General features: G+C 34.7%; 1 protein-coding gene and 1 long non-coding RNA gene across 2 annotated transcripts in view; one reads left to right on the forward strand and one right to left on the reverse strand.

Moving 5' to 3' along the window:
* On the reverse strand, positions 1-17,327 carry LOC110455550. The gene is made up of 2 exons (XM_021505737.1): positions 17,247-17,327; positions 1-9,304 (listed from the first exon to the last, which is right to left on the reverse strand). The coding sequence occupies exon 2, from the start codon at positions 9,138-9,140 to the stop codon at positions 4,806-4,808; it is 4,335 nt and encodes a 1,444-aa protein (XP_021361412.1). The 5' UTR covers positions 9,141-9,304; positions 17,247-17,327; the 3' UTR covers positions 1-4,805.
* LOC110455551 overlaps positions 17,312-23,761 on the forward strand; it is a 26,277-nt gene continuing 19,827 nt past the window's right edge. Inside the window, exon 1 of the long non-coding RNA XR_002463458.1 lies at positions 17,312-17,392. This is a non-coding gene — a long non-coding RNA (uncharacterized LOC110455551). The remainder of the gene's footprint in view (positions 17,393-23,761) is intronic.

Raw genomic sequence — 23,761 nt, forward strand, 5'->3', positions numbered from 1 at the left:
TTAAGGACAACCTTTGAATTTTTATTGCAAAAAAAATCTAATGACAGTGTAGAAGAGGGAAAATCACTCCACTATACAGAAAAACAGAATATCAACATAGCTGACAAAAGAACACACATGCCATTAGAAAAATCAACATTAGACACCCGTGCTTCGGGGTCAATAAATAAGACGTAATACGAGACCACATGTGGTGGAATTATGGGGCGAGTGCACAAGACTCTTGTTGGCGTGTACAATAAATTAGTTTAAAAATTTATGCAAGAACTCGCAACAAAAATCTGTCAAAAACTCAAAGAAACAAAGACTGATAACCATTATGCTATTAACACCGATTGTCACTTATAGACAACACGCTTTATAACCATCTCAAGAAGTTTGTTGTTCTGACTACCACAAGGACAAACAGGAATACAGTCTAATCGCTACTGTGTCTATACATTTAACTTTGATAAAACTCCCTGAATTTGTCCAATACAGATTAATGGTTTGTATATTTTTCCCTTCTCATGTAACTTTTTTTTCTCAGCCTTAGTTGTAGTACTATATATGTATTTTTTTATTATATTTTTTTTACATATAGTGCAATGATGATAATAAATTATGCTTTGCTCAATAAAATTACAAAAAGACTGTGATGCCCTGGGTTGAGGGTTCAACCATAGTAAAACAACATCTTACACTGGTTTTTTGTTTTTCGTAATAAACTTGTCACAAACATATACGACTACAATACCAAACATACATTAGTTATTGTGTACGACCAGGTGCTGGCCACCGCCAACTTTGTCTGACAATCATTCAGAAAATTACAGAGTGAAATACAAAGTGAATGAAGCCCCCTTTTCCGGCTGTCTAAACAGTATTAACTAAGACTATGCTAGGACTATTTCCCAGAGTACTGGAATGTAACCATAGTGTTCTGCCTATATTCCCATTTACACCTAAGGCAACAGGGCTGACGCCCGACAGCGCCCTGTCGTACACCACAATAAAAATCTCTACAACTGGACATGACCCTGGACAGCACCCTGCCATACACCACAGACGTCTCTACGATTGGACACCAATAAATACACTAACATCTACAACAGTTATTAGAGTTATCATCGACACATATTAAATACTGTTTGTGTAAAGACCAAAATATAATTACGTTTCTTCTGAATACACAGAATAAATATTTGACTATATAAAGTGAGGTAGTGGTAAAAGGATGGCACTCCCTGTCCCCCTAGGGCATCAGAAGTGACCGGCCCCGCCCTGCCTGGCCCGACCGGTCACACATATATAAACACTATGACTAGCTTTTTTTTAACATCACCCGGTAGTGTGGGTAGTAGGCAGTCATATACCACGTACGTGTTCAACCAAACAGCAATCTGCTTTAACAAGTTTGGTCAACACACTGTGAAATTATTCTCTCTTTCTTTTTTCCTGTTCTACTATACATTAATAATTTTTCCATTATCTCAAAAATAACCTTAACTGAACAAAAATAATCGTGGTTATGACAGTATTAAGTTACAAATAAAAAAAAAAGACAAATATTAACATTTAGGAGTCACTTTGTGATATATAGACGGATATTTTACTAATTAACTAGACTATTATAGTATATATTAATATAATACAGATGGAAATTGTGTTGGATGAGGTCCGTTTGTCTAGTTTTGGTTACTTTGGTAAGCTGACCATCAGTGGCCAGGAAAGACTAGAATTATATATATACTTGCATCATTAAATGGCAGAGCAGAAGCTTATATGTTCACAGATACATAAACTGGCTTGTTAGACAAAAAATAAATAATAATCAAGTGTTCTTTGCAAGCTTTAACTTGTCGGTCATCCTTTCTCTCCATATAAATCTACATGATAAGATTAGGACATGAACTTAATACCTAGACAATAAATAACATACATGGTTTTGTTGATAGTCTTTTAAATGGTTTCAAGATTTAACTCTTGAAAAAACACCCCATTGTTTATGATTATCTTAAATGTTTCTAACCTAAAATCTTTTGAAGTTACTGGTTTCTTACCCACCATGACTTAAAAAACCCTGATGAAATGGTTATGTTTAGTAAGTAATAACAGTATGGTAGAGAGGTAAGCTAACTGCACCACAAGTGTGAACATTGCACCAATTCCCAATAATATCAAAATGACGTCACACTCTCATGCACATACCCACATATTGCACTCATATATATATATATCTATTTACATACATGCATACGTCTAAAACTATGAAATCACACAATAAATATTTATATGTAGAGAAATATACACATACACACTCTCAAAATCAATAAAAACTCTACAGTGAACACAGAAGCTCCTAGTCTGCCATTGTTTCATTATCATATCAATATATCTAACAGGAGAAGAAAAATCCCTTCCTTATGCGATGAGAGAAAGAAAAAAACAAACTCAGATATAAACTGTCCTATGCCACCACACCTGGTAGATCATATATATATAATCATATATATAATAGCTATAGTACAATATATTCACATATACAGGCAGTAACTGTCCAATTTTCATAATATTCAAACAGGATTATATAAGTTAAGCCAGGAAAAACAAGAGCCTCACAAATTGGCATATCAAAAATAGAGTTAATCACATCATCCGCATGCGTGGCCAACAGATATAACCTGTTGGCCATGGAACTCTCTAGGAATGAGGAGAAAAAGGGAAGGGGTTCAAACAACCAATCAAAACACACACATGGAAAAAAGTGTCATCATACAATTTGTTGCTATTTTTACAATTTGTGATTGTGTTTACACAGACACAATGCTGTCAGTTAGTTGTGAGTACCAAGCTGGTCAAAAAGACAATTCTGAATCTCATGGTAACCTTTCAGTCACGACCAAGGGCATTTCAAGGGCATTACCTCGACGACAAAAATCACCAAGATAAATCCCAAAGAAACCAATCTTCTAGCAATCCATACATAAATAGTATCCATAAGTATTTTTACAGCAACAAAATTGTTAATCATATATATAATAATTGCACAAAAAGTGAATATTGCATGGTTTCAAAGACTCTGACATTGCAAGCCCAGTTTGAGATTTGAATTAATAGAAAATGACCCGTATTATATAATAAGGCAGTGCTCCATATAGATACATTCTTGTTACATGTCAAGCTCAAGTCTGTAACTTGCAATAGCAGATGGTCATCATCACATCACAGCCATACTTTAGGGGTTACCTATCTGTAGCTAAACACTATACTCGTAAGGAAAAATATACTACAATTTTTATATACAATACATCAGGAAAGAACACCAACATATAGAAATTGCACATTAGTTATACATCAAACTTAAATTTGTATATTAAAATTGAGAATCTTGATAATCATGGTTTAACTTAAAAAAAGAGGTCAATATTAACTGAAAATCCAATATTTTTCTGCCTTGATTTTCTATTTAGCACAGAAAAAATTCCCATGAAAGCTTTTCCAAAATAATTCAATCATATTGTAGGTTTCCATGACGACAATCAGCTAGATTTGATCAGCTATCTAATTCCGTTGGTTGGTCATAAAATTCTAGGGTGTTTCCTAATGACAAAAGCTATGCAGGGAAAAAAAAGAAGAAGCTATTGAACGAAGATATTGACTAGGTATATAGAGAAATACAAAAACAAGGTATAGCATGTATACCTTTAGGTTACATGGACATTTACTTACTAATGCAAGGTATCGTGTATTGTAGTATTGAGTATCATTTATATTGTTGCTGGTACATGTAAAGGCAAACAGTATAAACATACTCATAAGTACAAATACATAGGAAACAGATCACCTGTTACCATGAGATTCAAAATGGCACTAGGGTTCACAAAACATTCAAACATAGTAGTGAGACTGACGACCATTACCAATTGGCTGGCTAGTCGGTGCAGCATTAAGACCATGGCAAGCTTGGAGGAAACCCACACACACACACCGTGATATACACATGTAGTTATATGGTTAGGCAAATATTTCAACCAAAATGAAAAACAATGTCAAATCTGAGAAAAACAATCCTGTTGTATGTAGTCATTCACACACACAGCACATCAAACCTGTCATATATATATAGAAATCACAAGAGTTTACACCCCAAAACAAACAAAACCTCATCTCTATAAATAAATAACAAGTCACTAATAGCCAAATGATATATACCTTTTAACTATTCATTAGTTCAAACTCATCAATTAAATAAATGCAATGAATTCTTAATATCATAATATATTAATTTGTTGGGTTTAGGTCAAGATTGTGCTTGAATTACAAAAAAAGTTATATATTATATATAAAGGGCAAGATTTTCATTTTATCTGCTAGAAATTGATAATAATAAAAACTGAATCGGTTCGAACTCAGGAAAATTTGACAAAATAATAATAATTGGAAACTAATCTACAAAACCAACCATAGCAATAAATTAAATATTGGAGAGTAAAAATCGAACCAATTCTAATACTGAGATTCTGGGCAGGCAGAATTAGATAGCTTCTACATAATTTCCTGAAAATTAGCTGCTGCCTTGAAACAAACAGAAAGATATAAGTAAGTGGACGACCTGCTGACCGCCACTACAACACACGGTATGGAACACAGGAAAACACACAACTAGAACAGAGTATCCCCGTCAACTGATTGCACATAACCATTTTCATAAACACACAGTTCTGTTAAAATAATTGTAATAAATAATCAAGAGTTTGAAATTACCAATGAGAGATACACTGCGAATACCTGAACACATGACCAGTTCCCATTGCTCCCCCTACTCACTGCTCCATAGGGGTGAGGAGAAAGGTAACGGTCACCGGGGCACTCAACCGTCTCTTCACTGGAATTTTCACCACAGAGGTGAGAAAGTCACTCTGAGAGGAGCAGTCCTCCAGATGGAATGACTGCTGATCATCGCTAGACATATCTTCCTGGAGGTCCTCAACAGCTTGGACATGGAGATTACCTTGCTGGCTTACAATATTCCCTGAATCGTCATCGTCCATGCTCAAGCCGTTGTTGCGGATCATTGACGACATGACATGCCTTTTGGTATGGACACGGGCCAGATGATGTTTAAGCTGTTTCGAGAAGCCAGTTGTAAAGTTACACAAATTGCAAGAGTGTCGCATGGCCGACTTTCTGTTGTTCACTTTAAATGTCCTCTTACGAATGTGTTCCTCCCTGATGTGGTGATGACAGAGAATTGGAGATGGGAAGCTTCGCTTGCAAGTTATGCATCTGTATGTTTTGATATTTCCGACTGTTTTACGAACAACGAGTCCGTGGCTGCCCTGTCTGACCTGCATGTTTTCTTTGTTTATAATATGATGTACTTTCACTTCATGGGAACAGACATTATTTAACCATTTGCTCTTGTAATCACAAACAGAGCATGTGTATAGTCTTTGCTTGATTTTGGCGCTAAAGCTATGCTTCATCGAAAACTTTGGACTGGTCGGGTACCTCTTTGGGAGAGGCATAGGGGCATCCTCGAATGGTGTCGCAGGTGGTGATGGCGACTGCTGTGATGTGTTCAGACTGACTTGGGCATTGTGCTCCTGGATCATGTGAAGATGCATGGAGAGCTCACTTGGAAAGACAGCATCACAAAGGCGGCATGTCCTCTGCTCCATACCCATATCGAAGCCCATCATCAATTTTTTTCTGGCACCCATTGGCATTCCTGGGATCATGCCAGCATGGTCCTTCATTATGTGAGCTTTCAACCACTTGCTGCTTTTGAACCGACGATCACACAGATAGCATACCTCACTGTAGTGATTGAAGTAGCGACTTGCCATGGCTTCATCCTCCATATTCTTCATGAAATGTCTTGATGGTACATCATGCATTTTTTGCTTTAAGCGCTCTTCATTCATGCGTGTCATGTTGCTGTCGAGTCTAACTCCAAGAGGACTGATATTGCTCCTATCACGAATGCTGAGATCAGTAGGCAAGGATGAATTACTTGATGTTTCCACATCTGAGGTAGTTGGGGAATTGTTCAAACTTGGTGACAATGAACTTTCACTAGGCAAGATACCATGCTTGTTTAGTTTGTGAGTACGAAGAAAATATTTGTTGCAAACTTCCTTATTGCAAATATCACAACTAACACGTGAGGAATTGACAGGCTCCTTCCATCTCCAGGTGTGCTTTTCAAAACCACTCTTGCCTTTTTGGTTGCCACTCATACTTAAGTTTAATGGCTTGTTGTTGCTGCTGGTATTTGGATTGTTTGTGTTGTTGTTATTCATCATCTGGTTCATGCTGCTGTTCATGATGTTGCTCATTATATTACTCATACTGTTGTTCATACTATTGTTCACGCTGTTGTTCATGCTGTTGTTCATGTTCATACTGTGGTTCATACTGTGGTTCATATTGTTGTTCATGCTGTTGTTCATACTGTGGTTCATGCTGATATTATTGTTGATGTTGTGAGAGTTATTGTTGTTGTTTATGATATTGTTGTTCTTCATAAAGTTGGCAAGAGAAAACTTTTCCATCTCTGGAGATTCTGACTTTTCATTTCGAATTCCATGTATGTTGAGGCGATGAGTCCTCAAAAAGTACTTACTACAAAACTCCTTTTTGCAGATTTCACAATAAGCCTCAGGGTCAATGCCCATCTTGACTAGCTCATCATGGGAAGGTTTTTCTAGGATTGCACTAGGCGAGAGGTCTGTGGGAACCTCACTGGCCTTGGGAAGAACTGGAAGTGGCAGGGAGGATGGCAGCTGTGGGCTGTGTAGGGAAAAGTCCTTTGGTTCAGACTTGACTGGGTTTGCGTGATGAGGTCTTTCAGATCTCATCTTTGGTGCTATTGGCTTTCCATTTTTGATTGTCTCAAAGTCTCCAACAAACATTCTTTTAGTTAGTTTTTCTTGCCTTTCCACGCTGGGAGTCCCGACTCCATGAACTTTATACTTGTGTACCTTAAGGAAGTATTTATTGCACAACTCCTTATTACAGATATCACAGGTAACACGATCAGCAAGCTTTGCTGCAACCATATTACCAAACATGGTTGTCATGCCATTTTCTGGAACTTTGTTCTCTGTGTGAGGTTCCTCAACCATCCTTGATCCTGGAGAAATCTTGGCCATTGCTTCCTCTTTCTCTCGCATAGAATTCACACTTCTCATGAATTCTTCTGTAAGAGATCCCTCTAATCCTTCATGAAGCATTCCATGAACCTGGATCCTATGAATACGGTAGGTGTATTTGCTCGCAAATTCTTGGTTGCATAAGTTGCAATAGGTCACATAATTATCTTGGCTAGCAGAGCTAGTGACTAGAGAGGTGCCAGGTTTGGGACTGGATTCTGGTTTTACATACATTTTGTTAAGCTCTGAATTAGAGTAAGATACAGGGGTTTCTGAGGTAATTGCGGTTGAATCAATTGAAGAAGCAGGTATGAATGGTGTTCCTGGAAGTCCAACAGGGCCGACAGGCACACCTAGAGGAAACTCATCCAAATACATTCCATGCTTGTTGGCTTTGTGTACTTTGAGAAAGTATTTGTTACAAAATTCTTTTCTACACAATTCACAGTAAGCTTCTGCATTAAGAACTCCCATTCCACCAGAAATTCCACGCATTGGATCGCTTGGTGTGCTCGGTAAACTGGCTGAAGTTGTAGTGGTCGCAGAAGACTCTGGGCTACTTGCAGGCATGGGAAGAGGTTGTGACATTCCTGGTGGTGTTGAAAGCTGGCTGTGTGGTGGCATCAGTGATCCAGCAGGTATCAACATGGGGGCCATGAACGGATTCAAAACCATGACACCAGGCATGTTGGGCAAACCTGCCATGTTGGGCAAACCTGCCATGTTGGGCAAACCTGCCATGTTGGCCATTGAATGAGGTATCATTGGTGGGGCTATAGAAGTAGCAGAGGCCACGGCTGATGAGGTGATTGCATCAAGTTGTGCTTGCAAGTCTTTAGATCGACCACCTCCGCCACCACGCTTTGCAGTAGAGGATCCTTCCGGTGGAGCTATTCCATGCACATCCTGCTTGTGCTTTTTGAGGTAGTACTTGTTGCAGAAATGTTTCTGACAGAGTTCACAAAAGTCTTCCATGTCCTTGCCGACTTTCCCACTATTACTACTACTGCCAGCATTACTGTTTCCATTAGACACTGGAGTATTCTCCAGCTCTGGTTTAGGCGTCTTTACAGGTTCTGCTAGTTGTAGTGGTTTAGGTTCTGAGGCAGGTAAACTTTGAATGAAGTCCATGACTTTGAAAGATGAGGAGGATGATGGAGGCATCGTAGGAGGAGGAGGAGGGAGAGCAGGCTGGGGAGGACTGAGCTCCTGAGGTAGTGACATAATTGGTGGTAATGTATTCATAGAAAATGGTGAAGGCGCAGGGTCGAAAATACCATGTTTGTTAGCCTTGTGAGTCTTAAGAAAGTATTTGTTACAGAATTCACGATCACATATTTCACAATATGCATCTTGATGGAAAATGCGTCCAGAACCGTTCAATTTACGTCCTTCCTCATTAGGATCTGTATATTTAGCAGGATCCTCAGAATTCACATTTTGATCCATCAATTCGCTTCTATTTTCTTCTCCATTTGGATCAAACTGATTTCCTTGGAACAATTCACTACCAAGCTGGTGGTACTTTGTTGGAAATGAGTCTCTCATGGCTTCCATGTCAGGAAAAATTGGAGGAGGACATTTCTCCTCACTCATCTGTTGAAGATGATGATACTTCGACGGGAATTCCTTTAGAGAGTCTATGTCCCTAGCAACAGGTATTGTCTGCTTTTCTTCAAGAGGACTATTTAGTTCTCTTTCAGATGGATGTATCTGGGGCTCCATAGGGCTCCTTCGTTCTAAGTTAAAAGCTCTTTGTTCCTCCTCCATGGGTCCCTCAGAGTCTATCCCAGGACTGCCTGCTCCATTGACGAACTCCTCCTCAACCTCAGGGGGTTTCTGTGGTGGGAAGGCTGCTCCTGGGTCAGCTCCTCCCCCCTCACTATCTGCGCTGTAAGATACCCGTATAGGTTTGCTTTGTTTTCGGCGACTTGACTTCATTTTGTCAAAGGCAAATGTCTCCATGGCTAGCATTTGTGCGGCAGTGGTTGGCAGGAACATTTAAATTGGTTGGTTGGTTATTCTGGTTAAGTTTTGTTGGTTGTTGGCAGAGGCGATATGTCACCCCTGCATTAAGTTCCCCTTGGCGAGTATAAAGTTTTTAGTTTTTGAGAACTTTCATCATTAGTTCACTGTGGCTTGAATCCAAGTCCTTTCTTGTTAGCCTGCAAAATATAAAGTAAACAACACATTAATTACCTTGTAAATATTACATCGCACATAATAATTCATTACTTAGTAATTTATATTTTTAATCTTACCAAATTATCTGCTTTGTAATCTCAATAACAAAATTAATTTATTGCAGGTTACAGTTGAAATTTTGAAATTTTAGAAAAGTGATTTTTACCCAAATAACATGTACCAATACATGTAATTATTCATTGCTTCAGAAATATTTTAGTTTATAAAAATATTTCTGATAAACAATAGAATTAATATGTAAGGTTAAAGACCTATGTATATATATATACTGTAGCATATTAATGTAATAATGTACACATTACCTAAAAAACACATTAAACCTATTGTTTTATTGCCATCCATCAAATATTGAAATAAAAAAATGACAGAAAAATGATTAATTCATAATGAAAAGAAACATGATTTCCTATTAACTACATACTTTATACATATTGTTTAAGAAACAGTCTTATTAGTTGGAATGTAAACTAAATAACCCTCACATTCAAAAGATTTGAGCAATAAATTATTGAGGCATAAATATATACAATGTACTGTTCCAATAATGATTGAAAACAAATAAGTGCTATACAATATGTAAGAGCTGAGAAATCCTTGTCTAAAATTACGCACTTACCAATTCTTATACAGTATGCAAGAGATAATAAGGTTTTAGGTTCCATCTCAGTTAAAACTGACCAACACATGCCTGATATATAGAGGCAGGGAGTGTCCAGAATTTGACATTTATTTGTTTAAAACTGACCAATGTGTGCCCGACATCTGGACCAGGAGTGTCCAGAATTTGACATTTATCTGTAACACCATACTGCCTTGACCAATCATAAACCCAGTACATCAATAATTCAATGGCGTTACTTCAATCCTCTATTAACAATATTCGGTATTAACATTGTAGCTGTATCAAACTTTAGAGTTAATTACATACCAGTCTCTACCCAGTTTTCATGGTTCTCAAATTAACAACTGTCCATCCAATATGCTTGGTGGTATTAACACCCAACCAATGTGATAATAAGACACTGCTGACCACCGGTCAAATCATTGAATTTGAGAGTAAAACCTAACAGATATTCTATTGTGAATTTCTATACCAGATAAATTGAAATAAAGCAGTGATCCTGTTCAATAGTAAAGCGTGACAGCATCATATAAACGAAGCAAAGGTATATATCACCTTTATTCCCATTAGAGTGCTCAGACTTTCAATAAATTTGTCTTAATGACATGGGAGTTACGGAAAATATCACACCTAACCGTACAAACTATCACCAGGTATACAGGTGGACACTCCTCAAATAATGCAAAACACAATTATTTTTGGCTCGGCTCTCATTTTCAGTCACAAATATTCGGATTAGATAACTGTTATATTAACATGGTAGGTCTGTCTATAAGGTTTTATATATAGCCATGGAGCCTGTTCTAATTAGAGGTATGTACAGAGAGAAATACTACAATACAAGCTGGCCAGGTGCCAATGGATCCCTCTACTTGGATTTCAATTTTCTACCAAGTGATGCTATTAATTTGATATAGCAAGTTCTCCCCAATAATTCATCACTTTATATTAATATGCATGTTAAACTCTCTTTGGGTCTGAACATATCAAAATTATAAAATTAATTATTTACAAAAAAATAAAATAACTTACAGTCTGGACAATACTTGTGTTTTATCCAAAATGAAATCCATTCACCTGATCAGACCAGCTCAAAGTGAAACAGTTGAATTTGTTTAATACTTATTTTGTAGTACTGTATATATACATTCCACAGGCATGTGTGTACATGGGGTTAGAAAAGCTGGGTAAGTTTAGTAAGTCAAGGTTTTGAGTATTCTACCTGTATACATATAGCTTCAGGTGATCTGGACAGAGCTAGGCCAATAATTATTAAACATTTTGAATCTGTTGCCTACTTCCCGGATAAAATTGAGAGTTGAAGTGATTGATGTGCAGATATGCCCCTGAAGGAAATTTTACATGTAAAGGTGGCAAGTTTGATAGTATATATATATCTGAGTAATATTTTGAGAATGACACAGGTGTATAGCCATTTACACTATGTTATTGATAATTTAATAAAATTTCAAATATTTCATCCCTTTGCTGTGACAGGGCAATGGACAAACAATGCTGGTGGGGTTTCTATGTAATCCAAATGTACATCTGTATTGTATGATTTTGTGAGGAGACATTGATTTTCAACTAATTTGCAAACTTATTTGCAAAACTGTATACATGTTATAGGTGACATTACAGTTTATTAAAATTTCATCAAAAGCTGGACAAAATTACATTAATGCTAATTCTGACATGAAAATTACTAGTGTGAAGAGACCTTATCTTTCAGGAAAAAAAGAAACATAACATATTCAATTATAGTCTAGTACTATAGAAATATTATTAAAAAATCCTTATCAGTAAAGTTGCAGTAATTTACTATAAATATTAAAGTACACAGTTTTTAATTACAAACTGAAATAAAATACTTCACATTTCATAAATAATGGAAGATCCTTCAGTACCATAGGCTAATTGCATGTAATTAGTAACTTTTGCGAATGAAAACATAATGAAAGAGAATTACAAATTGAGAGAGGAGAATAATATTTGGATAATATTGTAGTGTGTTGGGCACAGCAAGCATCTGCTATGTAGAGGAGAGCTATGATGGATGGCCAATTCTCTCCCCTCCTCTAGTATTTCCTTGCCAGTCAATCAGACATGTCCATTATCTAGTTGAAATAAATTGCCTTTATCTTAAATGTAATTTCAAATAATAACCCCTCATTATCATGAAAATATTATTTCTGCTTTCCTTGTTTCCAAGTTATTAAGTTTAATTATTCTCTTATTTTTTCATTTTGTAATGTAATATTTGCTGAATATTTTTTAACATCCGATCTCATTTTCAAAAGTTATTAAGTTGAAACATCTGTTTTTTTAAACAAAAGAGGTATAATTAGTCAAAGCTATGAAGATGACAGGACTAAATGACAATTTTTTGAATCTCCTATTTTTTTTAATTCTTGATGAAAAACATATTTTTAATGTTGATTTTTGAAAAAGCTACAGAAAAATTATTTTCACAAAAAGGTTGAATACTTAAACAGGAATATGTCTAGTTTTAATATTATTATTTTTTTATTTCAGAATCAACTTGCTGGAGAATGTACTTGTGCTACCTATAGCTTAGACTTGTTTACAGTTTTGTCTTGATTTCCATTTTTTGTGATGCTGTGCCAACTCTGTTTACACACTTAATTTTTTGGTAGCAGAGCCATGTGTTCTTGTCTGTATATTAAACCAGTAGGACTTGGTTACATTTGATGTTCTAATTAATTTCCTGTGATGTCTTTGTAGTCACCAATACAACATGATCCACATTAGCAGTTTCAGTACACAGCCACAAACTCTCCACAATAATACTGAAACCATTATTTCAACCAAGTTTCCAAATCTTCACAAATTTGTCTTCTGAAACACATAAACCCAAATGATTATGTGTCTAATATATGTAAAATTATTTCATGCACACATCTGAAATATTTTTTCTTTGATGTGAATACATCAACATTGTATCATGTCACTAGATTCGCCATAAAACACAGCTTTTGTTTCATTAATCATTCCACCAAAAAACGGGAATTAAACCCAGGGAGACATGGGCTGCCTTTCTGATGAGTGCTTGCTTTTTTGTGAGCCCTGTTTTTAACAGACTTGTACTAGTGATTGGGGTTTGGACAGGGTAAATGCCACAATCATTAAGTACAGTACAATTTAATACACTTGACTTGTGCATAATCCTTTGTTAGATGTGAATAGCTACAAAAGCCTTATGTCTGATATCAAACCCTCGTAAAATAATGCAAGTGTTTCAGATCAATACACATTAGTTTTCTTTTTTTAAGTATCACACAATGGTATAATATAAGCAACATGGTATAATTAGGTTTTTCTACCCAACATACAGCTACTTACACAAGGGATATTAGCTAATTTAATCCTACAGTCAGTCGAAACAAATTTTAAAATTGACATAGTGACAGATTTAGCAATCTGTGCATTCCCCCAAAATAAGCTTGTACATTGGTTACTCATATAGAAGAGCATTCCTTTTCCATTGATCATTTTTCATCTGAAAAATTGTGCTAATTCATGTCAATGGAATTTGATGTTTTTTTCTGCTGAAGATCTCTAATCATCGTCAAGTCACATTCCCTTATCGATCATTAATCATTATTCATTTCCATACACAGTACATGTATTACCAAATACATACTTTCCGATAAAATGCTTGAGGTTTAAAGAATTATTTATCTTTCGGATTGTCTTCCCAAGAAAAATATTGATTACTAAATCAATGTGAAATTTAAATAGAACAAAAGAAGCATATGTCAATACCAATGATTGAACTAAAATCAGGTTGTTCAGTCAATTTTTCAATCCTTAGCTTCGATCAATGTTTTAACCATTAAGTTGTTTTGGTCATGGTGTTTTTCTACCAGATCAATGCTGGCTTGCCCAATCTAAACAAGAACATGATAGTGACATTTTCGTATGAAAGTCTATCACAGAAATGGTCCAATTTTAGACATAAAACCAGATCAAAAAGGGAGGAAAATCATTAACTAGACGATAAAAGAAAAATTGATTCAAGTTTATATTCCGACAAGCCATTGTTAAAATTGATTTCATTGAAAAATCCAACAAATATATGAATCAACGCTACTTTACCTCAGTGTCTGTGGAGAAAACCCTGCATCTTAATTACTCAGCCATGAATGAGAACTGATGGCAATCTTTCATATGCCTAATTAGTTCAGGCAAGCACATCATAAAATGCTGTTTCCATTACAGCCAGCCAACAGTTTCAAATGGTCTTCCTGTGGAGTGACCAACTCAATCCTGTATTTGCATAATGTTATGAGATAGCACAATTGGAAGTCATTTAATTATCGGTGGAATTTTATTTTACATTGGTCCCTTCAGACTGGCTCATCCTATTGATTACCCAGCGACCTCTGTAAACCCTGGTGGCCAGCCAATGCACATGTAAGTTACATGTAGGTACGTGTGTGCATGCATGCTATTTATTTATGCCTGCCACAAAACTAACTATATATCTGTCAAGCTATGTAGAATCTTCTATCATCTGGTCAGCATTACAAACATTTCACCACACAAAAACTAAATAATGTACCTAACATCATGTCAATTTCATTAAGATGATTAACTAAGAGCATCCTTAATAGTTCTGCATCAATGTTATTAGTGACTTACAATCTGTTGACTGTATATATAGCTTCAGACATTACATAAATGCTCTTTTCATTAATTATGTTTTTTTTACACAAATATTACCTTAAAAAATTGTTTAAACAAAACTGAACACAAAATTAAGGAATAAAAAAATTTGAGTTTCATGTAAACTTTAGTATGACTTTTTCTTGAACTGTTTTATACAAATTACAATTAATTTGAATTTGAAGTTTTAACAAAATTTCACATTTTAAAGGAATTAAAGATGATTAAAACAAGACCCCAAAAAACTGAGATTCAAAATGAAATACACCAATTTTTTTTTATGAAAACCTTACTACATATACAATATCTATCAGTGCTACAATAATTGTAAAGTAACGAATTCCAAACCCCCTACAATTTTCAATTGATAGATCAACTTTAAAGGTGAGTGGGGAGTTGACTAACATTGGTGTAAAACAGATGTAAATTTGCATTGTGGCATGTTTAGAGAAGGCAGCAGTATATATATGTAAATGACTTTGTACAGAATTAGTAACAGCCTCAGTGAAAACTGATACCTAGACACATGGTAATCATAAAATCACCACGCTTCCCATCCCCCACATACACCAGTATGTCCACATATTTTAATACATTTTGTCAAAGAAAATGCCTTGCTGTAGCTTAAGACAATTGCAAATACTGGCATGCCAAACATCTGTTTTTGATCTTTTTATCAAATATTCTACACTAAGTTCCCATTGTATGTACCTATGAATAATTAAAATCACTTTCCATACAACTTAATTGAAAAAATACATCAAAGGATTAGGAAAGTTTCACTGTGTTTACAGAATGTTTTACCGTTTGTTGGATTATTGACTGTAAGAAGGAAATAATTCTTTTCCTTACCTAGGTACATAGGGTGCAGGATGATCCCCCCTAGAGTCCAGGGGTGTTAGCAAGGGTGTCAAGCAGAGATAAGCCAGACCACACCTTATAATGAGATAGTGCCTATCACACAACATCTAACAGTCCTTCCACACCGATGACAAAGACTCCACAGATAGTCACCATAAGTGATATATTTCTTATCTTTAAACATAAAACTATGACATGCTTCAACACTGGCCATCAAATTTCCCAAATATGGACAGGGTTTATTTCAAGCATGATTGTATCAGGCCATAATAGCCCCTGGTCACTGTTTTATTATTCCAAACAAGAAGGGTTTGATAGATCACTGGCCATGATCACAAAGCTAGCCCTGGACAGGTCATAAGTCACACAGGTGTAATCAAATATCACCAGCTATTGTCAGGTCAGGTATTTTAAACATTGTTCAACTGCTTCAATAATACAAAAACCAATGATGGATTAATTAATCATGTATCAATCATTATTGGAGACAAGAAAAATAGACATGCCAAATCAAGGTTTAAAATCGTGTGTTTTTTCACTTTCATTTGAAACATGATCCCCCATTGATTCACTTACTACAATATCACTTTCAAAAGAAAAACATCATGTTAATTTCCATCTGTCAAGATTTAAATCCACAGTTAAATAGCTTTGGAGCAAAACATGGAAAATTGATAAATTCAATCAATATTCAATCTGTTTAAGCTGTGTTGAAAAACTGTAACAGTCGGCCCTCCTTTGATACAAGCTTTACAGTGAACAATAGTCCCACGGCACAAAGGCCCACAAACAATGACCTGGTATACAACAACAAAAAAGATACAGATGGTTCGTCTTCAAAATGAAATTAAAACATAATAAAGTCAAGCAACACTTACTGTGTAACTCTGTAAAGTGTCCTGTATAAAATTCACTTTTGCCTTTAACATTAGAGCAAAGTCGACTCCATCCAAACTCCAAAGCCAGCTTATTGAATTAATTACTTTTGAATTTATTATATTTGTTCGGTTTGCTGCATAAATTTTTAACGTGACCGGTCGATAAATCATTCATTATTTTGAAAGCTGCACGAAAACACACCACTACAAACGATCGAAAATTTACGCTATGTAATTAGAAGGTCCATACGCAGAGTATCCACGGTAGTGTCCAGTCTAACGCACACTGCAGCGTGCACGCACGTCACAAATACAAACCAATATACTAAGTCTTAGAAGAATAAATATTGGATGAAATCCAGCGAAATTCACGACATTCCACACACAAAACTGTAGAAGCTGTATGTATACAACGTTGAGTATAATAGTACAGCATCCTTCGTTATAACACAAGGCCGCAACTCCGAACGACCGAAAACACTTTTAGTTTCAAAAACTTTATAAAAATGGAAAACATCCTAAACTCGTGTAGTTTACAGCATAAAAACAATATGGCTTCGCCTCTGATACTCCAGGCCAATTTTTGTAAGTACCATCACAAGTGCTACACAAGCCGAGAACGGGAGGCTGTGAGCGTGTGTATCGTAAATTAAAATTTTAACCGAGCTCTCTCATTCCCATATCATACTGGACAGTACAGAGCAATTTTCATCAGCTGTTTAACAAAGTTTAAATACACTTACCGAACTTCGAAATAATTTCATTGGGTAGTCCATAGTTACTTACACTCGGGAAAATTACCAAAACACAACATTCCATAAAGATATGATTAAATCGAAAGAAAAAAATTACCTCACGGACTGCCGCACTCGCCTATTCTCGCCATCTTGTTCTTTTCATACCCAGCATGCCTTTCTATGTAAACCAATATGGCGGCAGGGAAAACACGTTGTGATAATAGTAAAGCACTCTCCGTGTTATGACCAGTTGTTTTAAAGGTGAGTGATTTAAATTAAAGATTTGTCATTGCACAGAGACTGCATTTCTAGATTTCTTGTCATATACTAATTTGCATAGCCAGCTCTGTTACGTTGAGATGTCGCATGGCTTGGAATTTCACTCGATCTGCTTGAGCTGATGTTTATCAACACACGTTATTGTGTTGGGGCCGTTAGAGGCTATTGTTTTGGCCGTAGAAATGAATTCACAGGGGGGATGGCACATGTCATACACATCAGCTCACGCCCACTCGTTTTTAGGGGCTGGACTTGCTTGCATCACTCGAAAATGAATATTAAATTATAATCATCTGAAGACTGGGATTTCCAAATAAGTCATTTTCCTTATTACCATGGATACGCCTAATATATAACTTGACATTAAGCAGTTAAACAAATTACAGCTCCTAGCTAGGCGGCGCGCGACTGGTCAGATATATTAGATTAATTTGCATTTTAATGAGGCAGGGCCGGCTTGGATAATGTACATCACTTCATGTTGAATGGTAAATATCAGATTTTGAAAGCTGATACATGTTAGCATGTAGGTATTGAATCTGGAAGCAGCATGGCTTCAGGGAGACCAAGGCATGGGGTAACTGCTGAGCCATATATCTTACACACTCATGTCATAGAATTACATGCACATACATTTAGATATGCAAGACTTGTTATCAGCTTATGATAAATTCCTGGTTCAAACTTAAATCCCTAATTAGAGATGCTGGATAAGTCAATCATTGAAAATTTGAGATAAAAGATTTTGACAAACAGATTAAACTTTAATTCAGCATTTAGATTTAAATTTGAATACAACCAAAAATTTGACAATACTTATTTTGATTAATCAAAATATAAAAAATAAACAATAAGTTTTTTTTCAACTTTCCTTTTTAAAAAAAACAAACTATTTTTAATAAGGATATTGCATATATGTGATATATAGTTTGAACCAATCCTTTTCAGTATATTAATTATATACTTCTAAAGCCTTGTTATCTGTGTTATTTAATTTCATGTTGCATTAAAAATTGATGATATTCGGAAAGACATGTTTTCACTGGCATTTGTCAACATATTTTATTTATCATACAAAGAAACTATTCTGTTTGATCCTGTGTTTACTTATCAGATCTGTGCATTCCAAACAGTCATTGTTTTTACAGTGTGAACTGTTTGTACAACATAAAGCTCTCATTGTTCTTTGTGTTTGTGATTCTTTGATGTGGACTGGTCAATGATTCATGTGATGAATGTTACTGAAATGTTGATATCAATTTGGCATTTGAGTTTATTATGTATTATGCAATTGAAAGCATAAAATTATCAAACCAATATACAAAAATAAGGGAAGTCCAGAAGACCCTGATAATTATAGAGCTATCACTTTAATTAGTTGTCTTGGTAAACTATTTACTTCAATCATCAATACCCGTCTTAATGAATATGAAAAACAAATTGATTTAATATCTCGAAGTCAAGCAGGGTTCAGAAAAGGTCATTCAACTATAGACAACGTTTTTATTATGCATATTCTCATTTCTATATATCTTTCAAGTGGCAAAAAGCTATACTGTACCTTTATCGATTTTAAAAAGGCATTTGATACCGTCTGGAGAGCAGGTCTGTGGCAAAAATTACATAGCAGCAATATAAACGGGAAATGTTTCAAAGTTATCTATAACATGTATAATAATATTAAATCCTGTGTTCAATTCAACTCGAAAACGTCAGATTTTTTCCCCTGCTTGATCGGGGTTAGACAAGGGGAAAATTTATCCCCCTTTCTTTTTTCAGTATTTCTTAATGACATTGAAAGTTATTTTGCTTCTTTAAGTTGTGTTCCACTCGAAAATGTACGGGATAAGCTGTATAATGAACTACATATTTTTGTAGAAATTTTTGTACTCCTATACGCTGATGACAGTGTCCTATTTTCAGAAAGTCCAGAGGGACTGCAGAGTGCTTTGAATGTATTCCAGCAGTATTGTAAGATTTGGAAGCTTAATATAAATGTAAATAAAACAAAAGTCATGGTTTTTCGCAAGAGGAAAAGTAAACAACAACATGTATTTGTATTACAAAATGAAATTTTAGAAATTGTAGATAATTTTACTTACTTAGGAATAACATTTAATTACAATGGCAGTTTTGTAAACGCAAGACGCAGATTGATCAACCAGGCCCAAAAGTCAATATTTGCTATCTACAAAAAAATCAGGAACCTTTCTCTTCCTATAGATTTACAATTAAAACTATTTGATTCTTTAGTGGAACCGATTCTATTGTATGGATCGGATGTATGGGGATTCGAAAACCTGAAAATAATCGAACAGATTCATCTCAAATTTTGTAAAAGAATTCTTAAAGTGAGATCCACAACGCCTAATTTTATGATTTATGGCGAGCTAGGTCGTGTGCCATTGGAAATAAATGTTAAACTAAGAATGTTAGGTTTTTGGAATAGAATAATTAGTAATGAAAACAAACTCAGCAGCATATTACTACGACTAGCTTTACATATGCAAAACGATGATACTCTTCAGTTCAAATGGATTAACTATATAAAAGGTATTTTCAATGAAACGGGATTTTCTTACATATTTGATAATAAATTACATATGCCTGATGGATTTTACAAATGCATTTTAAAACAACGGCTTAACGATCACTTTGTACAGCAATGGTTCGATGACATTACTAGCTCATCTCGTGGGCAGTTCTACACTCTATTTAAAACGGAATTTGGTCTAGAAAAATATTTATTAAATCTGCCAGAACATATCAGAACACCAATAACAAAACTGCGCACCTCGAATTTGAAGTTTCCAATTGAAACAGGTAGATGGTATAACATACCCCGAGATAATCGACTATGTAATTTGTGCGCGGAAAGTGTCGGAGATGAATTTCATTATATATTTGAATGTAATAATATAACTATATCCACCTTACGTAACAAATATATTCCCCGTTATTATTGCACAAACCCAAATATTTATAAGTTTAAAGGTCTTTTATCATTATGCAATCAACGAGTTCTGACAGGTTTATCTATTTTCCTAACCAAAATGGCTCCTCTTTTGTGAATGATGCATATGTATAACTGTTAATAGTTAAATAACTTGTGAATTATATGTATGGTTGTTTTTTATGTTTGTTTTGTATTTTCCATTGTATGTCATATCATGTTACTATACCGTACCGATTCTAAATTGAACTGTCCATTGTACTTCATTTTCCATATCTGCAACTTTATTTCCTCATGTAACACATATTATGTGTCTGAGTGTCAATACAATCTTGCCTTGTATACATGCATGCACCTGTCCATCCTGTCAAAATTTAATATATGAATTCATGTACATGTACCTCATGTTACACATTTTCATGTGTCTGAGTGTTGGAAATAAAATCTGAAATCTGAATGTGATGAATGTTACTGAAATGTTGATATCAATTTGGCATTTGAGTTTATTATGTATTATGCAATTGAAAGCATAAAAACTGTGTGATAGTAACAAATTCTATACCTTTCGTAATATTTAAGGCATCCCTTACATTTCCATAAATGGCATAGACCCAAAGGTTTTATTGTTATATTATATGAATGTTGTCATAATTACATTACGTTTCAAAATTAAATAGGTGTAATAGATTTCCTCATTGTATTATTGTGGATGAATTTTTTCAGTTAAAGATATGTTTTCTACATGTAAAATCTATAATGTATAGTTTTCTGATCACATATATTTAATACAAAGTGTTATTTTTTTTGTGCTAATATGAACAAACATTTTGTTCTATTTCTAATGCATAATTGAATAAAACAATTGTTTGATTTACTAAGGAATATAAAATGGAATATAATAGTTCCAAATGCAACTTTTTTGTAAAGTCCTTTACTTTTGCCTATTTTATTAATAACAGGATTTTGAATAACTATTTTGGTTTTGCCATTTTGAGCCTAACTTTCATATTCAATGCATGTTAATTTTTTCGTCAAGATTTTTTTTTATTATAAGGTTTGTTTGTGTAATAATTCAAATGCTTTATATGATAGATATTTGAAAATTACAAATAGCAAAGTTTATTATAAATCTTTATATTTTTTATTTATACCAAAAAAATAATTATCTTAGCTAAAAAGTCCTTATATCTACAGTAAACTAAATTATGAATAAGCTTTATAGTTGATACATTAAATGTCCCTTTATAATTCGGAGCCTACATGACAGAAACAGAATTTAAATATTATTTCCATAATTTAACAATGACAGTAAATTTGGATTGAAATATTATGTCACCTCTGTTAATGTGTGACCCTATATCTAGTATCAGATCAACATCAGCCTTCAAAAGGCAATAAATCAGTGAGTCAGCTGATAAGGCTAATTGGTGATGATTACATCAGGGAGGACACATGGCAGGTATACAGTTTACCTACCTGGTTAATATGTCTTACCTGTGTGAACACAGATTGGCCGTTTACCTGTGGAGGTATTGTTGTCCTCCTTGTCAACACTTCGACAGTAGGCTTTCTATAGCTGACCTTACTTTACAGGGTATAAATCGCAATGACTGACATATCTTCCCTATCTGATTTGTCCTTTTGAATGATCTAGGTGAGGGACTGACATGCATATTTGGCAATAGAATAGATGCTAATCAGTTGCATGTGCAATAAATCTTATTTGTTTGTTAAATAATGTATACAGGAAATTAATTATATTTATTTGACTTGTTTCTCAGGATTTTCAATTTTTCTTGTTAGAGGTCCTGTAAAAATATTGTTCAAATAATTGAACTATATGGAACACATTAATAAAAAGCTTATTGATAATATGGCAAAGAAAAGTTCAATTTGCTCACATTTTTTTCCATTAAAATGCAGTGAGTCCTTTTCAACTGTAATGCTAAAAACAATGAGTCCCACAATGTTAACTTTAACTATTTCCAGAAATTCTGTTAGTCCCTTCAAAATTCTATTAGTACAGGACTCTGGACTCGCATGTAGATTTATCACTGAAAATGGATGGGTTGGTAGCTTCTAATGTAAACATAAATATGTCAACTTTGTCAAACAAATCAATGTTTGCATAAATCAGAAAAATAATTCTTATAAACACGTTAAAAAAATATAGAAATAGAAATGTCTCTTTATGTTTACGGTTAACTTGCAACACTCTTCCGTACATGTTATCATTGTCTATTAATAATAAACATTTTTACAGGAGAAAAAAAACCCAAACATGAAATGTGTAAACTATTTTAAAGTTATAAAATAACATCTAGTAAGGAGACATGATGCCTGTATACTGTATGTATACTGTACTTGCTTTTAGGCAAAAGTCCTACTGATGGCAGGTATTCAGCTTGACAAATGACAGGACATAGTTTAAGGTTAAGATGTTTAGAGATCAACACCTGTAGCTTACCTGAGGTCTAGTACACGCAGAACGATGTTTACAATTAATGGAATAGTTGAAGTTTTTGTCATGTAGTACATTTCGTAAATAATAAAAAAAAAATGAAGATGAGAATTTTTTGAACTTTTACAATTGACAAAAGAACTATATGTAAATTTTTGTTTTGTGTTTTTGGGATATAAGTAGTTTTAATCCTTTTTGAAAGTGCCGTAAGATTTATGAGTTCATTTTTGTTTATTCATTTGGCAGGAATTTATATCACTGAAAATGCTTGCATTACTTACAATTCCCAGTCATGGTTTAGTAGCAAAATAAGGGGAGACAACTTGCTGCCTGTTGGAAAGACCCCCTGTAACAAGACATTGATATGTTGATAACAGAGACCTAATTGTTGTAGCTGACAGGCGTACATCACCAACACTGGACTCTAGTACTAAACACTTACCTTGTGCACAGGTAAAAATCAGGTGTAGTAGTGCTCATCGGCTGACCAACTGTCCACTAAACAAAATTGGTGAGCTACTCCTTGACCAGTTATGTCCAGAGGTACATTTGGAACAAGAGAAGTAGATTTGAAGGAGAAAATATATATTTATGGTAATTGCGTTAAGTCGGTGTGATGTCCAGGCGTATGGCCTGAGGGCTTCTGTCAGTCCAGCTCACTAACATCTACCAGCTTTATCAACTTCGCCCTCTACATTTAATACTGCTTTAAATCGGGTCCTGCCTGTCTTCAAAAGAAATATTTTAAATGACCCATTTAACTGGTATTTCTGTCATAAAATTTCTAGTCACAAGATATTAAGTATGATATACAGATTTTTTTTTATTCGTAAAATAAAGTCATTCAAACTGATGTTGAAAGCTGGATTTTGGCAAACAAATTACACTTTTATATCCTATTAGATGGAGAAAAAGTTTGCATAGCTTTTATACTTCA

This window comes from Mizuhopecten yessoensis, unplaced genomic scaffold, assembly GCF_002113885.1.
Source record: "Mizuhopecten yessoensis strain PY_sf001 unplaced genomic scaffold, ASM211388v2 scaffold8275, whole genome shotgun sequence".
Lineage (NCBI taxonomy): Eukaryota > Metazoa > Mollusca > Bivalvia > Pectinida > Pectinidae > Mizuhopecten > Mizuhopecten yessoensis.